Raw genomic sequence first — 10,127 nt, forward strand, 5'->3', positions numbered from 1 at the left:
GGGAATATTGGGAAGTTACACAGAATATTTTCTTATGAAATATTTGAAAAGTTTCAATAGTTACTATGCAAATTTGGACATGTTAAAAGTAGTTGCACGGTAAAAGACTTTTGAAATGTTGATTTCGGGGAAGTATCACCCATTTTAAAAATTTTCTGATTTAATTTGATTACCATTTTTACTAATCTTTCGAGTGGAGAGAGACAGATAAGGTAGATTCATGTAAATTAGCGAACAAAGCTATAGGTGAGAATACAGAAAAGGTTTTTTTGAGTGGCTTAAGTCATAGGCTGGCTTCTACTGAAATTCTCACTTCCTTTGCAAAAAAAGTATACTTTTTTGATAATTTTGTGGAAATTATTTCATGATTTTTCATTACAATTAAAAATAACTCCTAAAATCCAACTATGTAAACTACATATGACAGCATTTCATTCCACTTTATATATGAAAACTAAATGCTGTGAAAAACAAGATTTCACAAAGCCCAACGCCATGCAACACAAAAGCTACGCCGTCGCACAAAAACCCCAATAACTCTGTAATGTTTTGCTGTTGTTTCTTTGTTTTTATTCGATTTGTTTTCATTTTTACATTCTAAACAAAATAAAATTTTGACGTTAACGTCTGCGCAGCTCCAGCGACGTCAACGTCAAGGAGTGTGTGACAAAAGGAATACCAGAAAAATTCTTTCTTCCACTGAAAAAATGTCAAAAATCAAATTTTTGTAAGAATTTTCAACGTTTGAGGAAGGAAAATTGCAATTTGGGTGCCAGGCAATAGAAAAACGATAAATTACATCAGCCTCTAAAAAGATTTCACGAGAAAAAAGGTTTTTTACGAAACAACACAATGGCCAGTGGAGGAACTGTGAATATTGGTGGTAGCGGTGGAGGTGGTTGTGGCGGCATGAATGTAAATCTCCAGGCCTTGCAGACATTCCATCAACGCTGTGGCCATCGCATTACCCTGTCCAATGGTAATCGTACAGCTTCCAGATCGGTAAGGGATTTCAGTCAGGCCCTGGTCTTTAGTGCGGAGCCTTTGATCGATGATGTCTTGTTTGAGGTTGTCATTGAGCGGAAGGTGGGTATTGGGAAAAGTTTTTTGAACTTTCATTGTTTGTCGCCTTTTGTAGTAGACGTTTTCTTTGTTTGCCTTTTTTAGAATCATTCATGGGGTGGTAGCATTGAAATTGGGGTCACCTCTGAATCACCCGATAAGTTGGAATTGCCTTCTTGTGCCACGGTAATGCGTAATGGCACATGGGTTATGTCGGGCATAGATGTTCGCAAGGATGGCCTGTGTCTTACCGAGTTCTATGGCGTGGATTTGGAGACTCTCAACGAAAATGATAGAGTTGGGGTGATGCGCACCTCCAACAATGAGTTGGTGTTCTATGTCAATGGGGAATCGCAGGGAGTGGCAGCTGTTAATATGCCGAAGACATTGTGGGCTCTGGTGGATTTGTATGGGAGATGTGTGCAGGTTTCCATTTGCCCCACCGATGGCAATGGTGTTTGTGGAGTAAGAAGTGCTTTGGAGTAGTGTTTAATTATTTGGAGTCTTATGTTTTGTTTACGCCAGGAATTGCCGGATGAGATACCCTCACATACCCAGCAAATTGTCCAGAACATAGACGTGGATGTCACGGTTACCAGCTCATACACCCCCAGTGGTCCCAGTGGTGGCGGCGGCCAACATACATCTGCAGATGCCCCACCCTCATTAGCCAATTCATCTATCTTGAATTTGGCCAATTTTGGTGCCACCTCAACAACAATTGGCTCCTCCTCACCGGGTGATTATTACGACATGAATGATCGCTTGAGATTTCACACACGTTGTGGTTCTTTGGTTAAACTTTCACCCAATTGTCGTTCGGCTGAAAGAAGGCGTCCATTGGATGAGTTCAATAATGGTGTGGTAATGACCCATCGCCCGTTGAAGGATAATGAGTTGTTCGAAATACGCATTGACAAATTGGTTGACAAGTGGTCCGGGTCCATTGAGGTGGGCGTTACCACACACAATCCTACGGTCTTGCATTTTCCAGCCACTATGACAAATATGCGTTCCGGTACGATTATGATGTCCGGTTGCGGCATACTGACCAATGGCAAGGGCACCAGACGGCAATATGGCGAATTTAATTTGGATGAGCTGAGAGAGGGTGATCGTGTGGGCATGATGCGCAAGGCCAATGGTAATTTACATTATTATATTAATGGCCAAGATCAGGGGGTGGCTGCCACCAGAGTGGCCTCAACGCTGTGGGGTGTCATCGATCTGTATGGCATGACCATCAAGGTGACCATTGTTGATCGCGATGAAAGGGAACAGCAGAATTTGGTGACAAGAAGAAATAACATGATATCCACCATCAATGCCTTGGGGGCATCTGTGGGTGGTTTGCAGAATGTCATGGCAAATGGTAGTGGCCTGGCCAATTCGGCAGCTCCCACACCGGTATTGAGTTTATTGAGTCCGGAAAGTGAAGTGGCTGCCATGGCCGATTCGGGACATGCTGGCACGGCAAATCCCTCAAGGAATGATGATCGTTTGACATTTCATCCTTTGTGTGGTTCCCATGCAACGGTGACGCATTCGGGAAGGACAGCACTGAGACCAAAGTAGGAGGGGAATTTCTAGCCTTAGGAGGTCCTTCTAAAAAATATTTTTATTTATTTTCTCATTGCAGTGCCTCTGATGACTTTAATAATGGTGTGGTCTTGACCAGACGTCCTCTGCGGCCCAATGAATTGTTCCAAGTGCGCTTGGAACGTGTGGTGACCAAGTGGGCGGGCTCAGTGGAAATGGGTGTTACCACTCACAGTGCCGAGGAATTGGACTTTCCCTTTACCATGACCAATGTGCGGTAAGTAAGGGGAACGGAATTGCTTTTGGGGATGTATTTATGAATCTGAAATATCTTTTTAGAACCGGCACCTGGATGATGACGGGCAATGGCGTCATGCACAATGGCATTACTGTCATCGAGCAGTATGGCCAAAATTTGGATCGCCTACAGGTGGGCGATCGTGTGGGAGTGGTACGCAAGGATGATGGCACGTTGCATTTCTTTGTCAATGGCGTGGATCAGGGTCCGGCGGCCACAAATGTTCCCGAACGGGTCTATGGTGTTATTGATCTATATGGCCAAGCCGCCCAGGCCTCCATTGTGGATACCTCAGAATGCAATAGTCCTGACACGGGAAATTCCACTATTTCCAATACCACATTGTACAGTGAAACCCCCTTGAGATTCCACAGCATTCATGGCAAAAATGCCAGTATTTCAAATAGTGGTTTGACTGCCTCCAGGCCCAACTCTTTAGCAGAGTTTAATGATGCAATTGTCTTTAGCAATCGCCCGTTGAGGCAAAGGGAATTGTTTGAGGTGTGCCTGGAGGAGGTGGTGCGCCATTGGTCGGGTAACATAGAAATCGGTGTGACCGGTTCGAGACCTGAGGATATACAACTGGCTGCCAATGCCACGGAAATGGATGCCAACGACACCATAATTTTGTGTGGTCCCATGATTTTCCACAATCGCAAGAAGTTGAGGAGCAATGTTTTGGTGGATTTGGACACCCTGGGCACTGGGGCCAGGGTGGGAGTAATGCGCAATGGCGACTTTATACATTTCTTTATTGATGGCATTGATCAGGGTCCAGCATGTGAATGTCGTTCACCCAATGTCTGGGGCGTAATTGATTTGTATGGCCAGTGTGCCCAGGTTTCGTTGACCCAGGCCCAGGCGGCAGATATGCGGGCGCCCTATGCCACCAGTGAGAATTCCCAAAGCTGTCAGGCTACATCGGTAATTCAGCCTACCACCTTGGAGACGAAACATCGTTGGACATGTATTTCGGGAAATGTGACATTGACCCAAAACTGGACCGTGGCATCGCGTTTGACCGGGGCCTCAGCAGCCCTGTCAAGATGTGTGGTGTTTTCCGAGCATCCACTCAGTGTGGGTTCGCCGTTTGAGATTAAATTGGTCTCCCATAATCCCTTGTTTGCGGGTGAGTAAGAGGTGTATTTTCTAAATGGAAGGATTTTTTAAAGGTTTTCTTTATTTGTAGGTTGCCTCAGCATTGGCATTACCGATCTTAACCTGGCCGATGATAATGTACGCAAAAACATACCGCTGAGTATTAAACGCATACCAGCCAATGTCTGGTATGCTTCGGGCAATGAGGTGCGCTACAACTCAACGCTTTTGCAAAGATCAATGACCTCATTGGAATGGCTAAGGGTGGGGGATCGTATTGCTCTGGAATTGACACCGGCCAGAACATTGAAAATATTACTGAATTCCGAGGATATGAATATACAATTTCAAAATGTTCCGAATGTGAGTAGAGAGACCTTTGAGAGGGATAAGGAAGATAGATTTTAATTTTATTTTCTCCTTTTCTAGGATGTCTATGTGGTGGTGGAGTTACAAGGTTCCACCATGGCTGTTCAGGTTATTTCATCCCAGGGTCCCACCTCACCCCTACGACCTTTTAGTTTACGTTTACAGGATTCTTTGGAATTTGGTGTAGATCCCTTGAACAAACAAGATTCCATGTTGGAATCCATTGATTCAGAGGCTCTAGTCTATGAGTTTTCAGAGATTTGTGGTAAAAATATACGTCTGCTGGAGGAACATCGTTCAGCCATGCGTTATCAGTCCTACCACAATGGTTTGGTGTTTGTTACCAAACCCCTGTGCAAGGGGGAGAGCATAAGTGTAAGTCAAGGAACTCAAAATATCTCGTTTTTCTCGATTTTCTAAAAATTTTCTCCTGCAGATTAAAATCGATTCCATTAACAGCAAATGGAAGGGTACCATAGGTCTAGGTGTGGTCGGTCAATGTCCACAAATCTCATCTGGCTCTGCCGCCTTACCACCGTCCATTATACAATGTAAACGTCCTTGTTGGGTGGCCACCCATGACTATATTAACATAAATGGCCAGAAGATTGCCTCCAAGTATGGCGAAGCGCTGGAGCACATACAGCCGGGAACTGTCATCACCATGACCCTGACACATGCGGGCATGTTAAGTGAGTACCTGGAATTTTGCAATAAACTTGCCGTATATTTTTGTATGTTTCTTCTCATTCCAGTCATTATGGTGGGTTCGGTGAATCTGGAAGATTTAGCCTCGGGTTTGTCAAATCATGTCTATCCGGTTTTCGATTTATATGGTAAATGTGAGCGTATAACCATCATCACTGGCAGCGATGCGGCCCGTAATGGCACACCCATTGTTGAGGAATCAACAGCCTTGGAAATTGATTCCATAGATCAAGACTCCAGTATACCACAATGTGAAAAAGCCGATTTGGAAGTTCATGAGAAGGAAACCGAGCAGTCGATAAGTTTGAATGCCCAACAGCCCACTAGCACAGCGGCAATGTAAGAAGGAAATTGCTATTTTATAGAATTTAAAACTCTACCATGAGAATAGTTTTGAATGGACTCAAAGCTCGATTGAGTTTTCAGGAATAATTATAATTCAGAAAAACTTTCAAGAACAAATAGAGCATGAGGCGTGGATTTTTTTATAATTTTTTTTGTAGGACAAGCGGAGCACTAAACGTGGAGATTTTAAGAAAACCTTTGAAGCACAAATAGATAATTAACGTGGATTCTTTAAGAATATTTTCTCAAGAACCATCAGCTCTTTAAAACTTGGATTTTCAGGAATATTTTGTCAAGGACCAGCAGCCTAAGAAACGTGTATATTTTAAGAATATTTGTCGAGGGATATCAGCTCTTTAAACGTGGATTTTCCGATTATTTTTTCAAGGGCCATCAGCTCTGTAAACGTGGGTTCTTAAAAGAATATTTTTCGAACACCCACAGCTCTCTAAACGTGGATTTTTAAAAGAATATTTTTGGAACACCGACAGCTCTTTAAACGTGGATTTTTAAAATAATATTTTTCGAACACCCACAGCTCTTTAAACGTGGATTTTTAAAATAATATTTTTCAAGCACCCACATCCAATAAAACGTGGATTTTTAAAAGAATATTTTTCAAGCACCCACAGCTAATGAAACGTGGATTTTTAAAAGAATATTTTTCAAGCACCCACAGCTAATAAAAAGTGGATTTTTAAAAGAATATTTTTCAAGCACCCACAGCTAATAAAACGTGGATTTTTAAAAGAATATTTTTCAAGAACCCACAGCTAATAAAAAGTGGATTTTTAAAAGAATATTTTTTCAAGCACCAACAGCTTTTTAAACTTGGATTTCAAAAGAATATTTTTCAAGCACCAACAGCTTTTTAAACTTGGATTTCAAAAGAATATTTTTCAAGCACCCACAGCTAATAAAACGTGGATTTTTAAAAGGTTATTTTTCAAGCACCCACTGCTAATAAAACGTGGATTTTTAAAAGAAAATTTTTGAAGCAATCACAGACAATAAAACGTGGATTTTTAAAAGAATATTTTTCAAGCACCCACAGCTAATAAAACGTGTATTTTTTAAAGAATATTTTTCAAGCACCCACAGCTAATAAAACGTGGATTTTTAAACGAATATTTTTCAAGCACTTACAGCTAATAAAACGTGGATTTTTAAAAGAATATTTTTCAAGCACCCACAGCTAATAAATTGTGGATTTTTAAAAGAATATTTTTCAAGCACCCACAGCTAATAAAAAGTGGATTCTTAAAATAATATTTTTCAAGCACCCACAGCTAATAAAACGTGGATTTTTAAAGGAATATTTTTCAAGCACCCACAGCTAATAAAACGTGGATTTTTAAAAGAATATTTTTCAAGAACCCACAGCAAAAAAAAACGTGGATTTTTAAAAGAATATTTTTCAAGCACCCACAGCTAATAAAATGTGGATTTTGAAAAGAATATTTTTCAAGCACCCACAGCTAATAAAACGTGGATTCTTAAAAGAATATTTTTTGTTATTTGAAGCTCTACTAAATATACAATGGGGTGTAGGATATCATAAAGTCGGCCTCGCCCGACTTTAAGACTTTCTTTACTGGTTTTCATTTGTTCTTACATTTTATTGCAGGAACCGTTCCGTCATGGAAAGTGTTTCGGAAAACCTTTTACTCAACATGTCCATTAAGAATCGTACATTAGAACAGAATCGTGCTGATCCCAGCAGTTCCAGCTCATCATGGTGAGAAAAAAATAGAAATCTAATAAAAAAAATTCTAATTCCAAATGAATTCTCTCCCTCCTTTTCCCCCCTTACAGCTGCCTTCAAGAGTCTCTATTACTACAGCATAACACAAATTTGCATATACAATTAAGCCAGAGTACCCAGCGATTTTATAATGCTTTAATTGGATTTGATAATAACTCAAGCTCAGGAGGTCCCTCCACATCCTCAGCGGCAGCAGCTGCAGCAGCGGTGGCGGCGGCGGTGTCGTCAACGGCTTCTGCAACAGCAATTACAAACAATGCCAGCATTCCCTCTGCAAATAGTAATCAAAACATAGACACCAACAAGGAGGTGGAACAAGCCGAAGAAGTCACGGGAGCCGTGGGAGGTTTCTCGCCACGAGACACCTCCGAAACGGGGGCCAACAATGTACGCTGTGCTTCCAAAGATAATTTACATGAACTCAACGAAGAAGCCAATTTGGCTTTGCAGCAGCAACAGCGGCAAGAAAATGAGAGCCAGGATAATAATATTATTGCCGATAATAGCAATGCGGCAGGTTCGGAGGCTGTGGCCAATAATTTGGCCATTGAAATCACCACAGTCAGCGATAGTCCCTCGGCTGAGGTTGAGGAGGAATGTTTGGTGGATGTGTTCAATGATCGCCTATTGCTATTGCGTCAATTACATTTGCAACGACGTCAGGAACAGCAGCGCCTGCAGCAGCAATTGAATTTGGAAAATTCCTCCTCCTCCTCCGCGGCCACCTCAAATCAATTCGATAGCATGCAATCGATTGCTTCAATTGAACGCAAAGATTGTGAATATTTGAAATTGGTACAGGAGTTTCGCAACTCTCTGGTTTTGCCAGAGAGTTTCTTTCAGACCACGGTAGAGCCCATATGTTTTTGCAGCCACTGTAATGCCCAGGCATCGGAGAAGTTACATGGTTGGGTCTATTTCAAATTGAATCAGCAGACGGTCAATTCAAATTCCGCCACCCAACATGCATTGGATACCACAGACATGAATGGCGATTGGTTGCCGTTGTTCTATATGACCCGGGTGGATAAAATTCGGGCAATACTCGATCATGGCCAGCCGCTGCCCATTGATACAAATGGTGAAATGCATTCGCATGGTAGTGGTGGTAATCAAAAAGATGAACCTGGCACGAGGTTGGAGTTGCATTTCACCCCAAACTCCACGGCAATTATTCCGATTAATCAGCAATATAAATATCATTTTTATGGCCAGATATATCAAATTAATACGGCTTTTGAGGTCTATGTTCGAAGGCAGAGTCTTTGTGCCTCTTCGAAATCATCGATGCACGAGACGAGTAAATTCCATGAGGAGCGTAGATCATCTACATCGGATGTGGATTTAGCTGGCTGTTCTTCGGGCAATGCGGCGGCAAGTGGAGGTGGCTCGGCTGCTGGGGGTGGTCATGCAAATCATGAGTTGTATGCCGGTCCCTCAACATCGTTGTCTTCGGCGCCGGTTATCAAAGATCAAACCTGGTTTACCAAAGAGGCAGGGGCATGTGTTATTACGGCATTGATTTTAAAACTGGATAAAATTGGGCCATCAGCCATGGCCACGGGGTCAGCAGCAGCGGCAGCCAACGAAATACATTAAGTTTTTTTAGAAGCAAAGAAAAAATAGGTTCCCCAAAATGATGATGATATTAAATGCCTCTGGATTATAATTTATAATTAGCTTTTAAATATATTTCTATAAATTATTGAAAAAAAAAACAAGATTTGTAAGGCTTAAAAAAAAATTCCCTTTAAAAAATCTGATAACAAGAATATCATGCCCTCTCATTCCCCCTCTCTGTGTATATTTATTTGTTTCCATTCCAAAATTTGTTAAAACAATTTGTATTATTTTTTATTTTGTATGCACAAAGCACTGATTAGCTTTAGTTCCCCAAGAGAAAACATAAAAAAACTACAACGTACTATAATATGTGTCCTTTTTGACTTACTTATTTTCTTAATAATATTACAAAAAAAAAAAAAAACAAAAAAACTATTCGAAAAAAAAAAATATTGTAGCTGGAAAAAAAGGCGAAAAACCAAACAACGTATTGAAAAAAAATATTCATCACACACACACTTCTATGTATGTGAAACAATCAAATGAAATTGTATGAAATTTATGCAATATAAATATATAAAAAAATAAAACGGCAATTCGAATGAATATTGTAAATTTCGAAAAAGGATGGCTTTATTTGGAGAAAAACAAGGAGGCAAGGAACGAGGCCTTTTACATTTCAAGGAAGATTGTAAATTGAAGATTTTTGATGGTGGAATTAAATTTAACAGAAAAAGAAGAATGATTCGGATTCATTGGATGATAAACTTTTATTAAAGGATGGAAAAGGATGAGGAGCCGACCTGTTAAAAAATCCCTTAGATTTCAAAAATTGTGTATTAAAATCCTTGTAAATTCGACATAGTGTATTATTTATATTTTTTTTAAAAGAATATTTCTCAAGCACCCACAGCTAATAAAACGAACATTTTTAAAAGAATATTTTTCAAGCACCAATACCTCTTTAAACGTGGATTTTTTAAAAGAATATTTTTCAAGCATCCACAGCTAATAAAACGTGGATTTTTAAAAGAATATTTTTCAAGAACCCGTAGCTAATAAAACGTGGATTTTTAAAAGAATATTCTTCAAGTATCCACAGCTAATAAAACGTGGATTTTTTAAAGAATATTTATTCAAGCATCCACAGCTAATAAAACGTAAATTTTTAAAATAATATTTCTCAAGCACCTACAGCTCTTTAAACTTGGATTTTTAAAATAATATGTTTTAAAGCATCCATAGCTCTTTAAATGTGGATTTTTAAAAGAATATTTTTCAAGCATCCACAGCCAATAAAACGTGGATTTTTAAAAGAATATTTATTCAAGCATCCACAGCTAAAAAAACTAAGATTTTTTAAAGAATATTTTTCAAGCA

General features: G+C 40.0%; 1 protein-coding gene across 1 annotated transcript; it reads left to right on the plus strand.

Moving 5' to 3' along the window:
* Nucleotides 1-559: 559 nt before the first annotated feature.
* Nucleotides 560-9,616, plus strand: LOC101898817 (neuralized-like protein 4). The gene is made up of 11 exons (XM_011292695.3): nucleotides 560-1,086; nucleotides 1,168-1,527; nucleotides 1,588-2,633; nucleotides 2,702-2,878; nucleotides 2,941-4,028; nucleotides 4,089-4,360; nucleotides 4,427-4,741; nucleotides 4,803-5,058; nucleotides 5,122-5,413; nucleotides 7,047-7,157; nucleotides 7,235-9,616. The coding sequence occupies exons 1-11, from the start codon at nucleotides 853-855 to the stop codon at nucleotides 8,781-8,783; spliced, it is 5,700 nt and encodes a 1,899-aa protein (XP_011290997.1). The 5' UTR covers nucleotides 560-852; the 3' UTR covers nucleotides 8,784-9,616.
* Nucleotides 9,617-10,127: the final 511 nt, after the last annotated feature.

This window comes from Musca domestica, unplaced genomic scaffold, assembly GCF_030504385.1.
Source record: "Musca domestica strain aabys unplaced genomic scaffold, Musca_domestica.polishedcontigs.V.1.1 27, whole genome shotgun sequence".
Lineage (NCBI taxonomy): Eukaryota > Metazoa > Arthropoda > Insecta > Diptera > Muscidae > Musca > Musca domestica.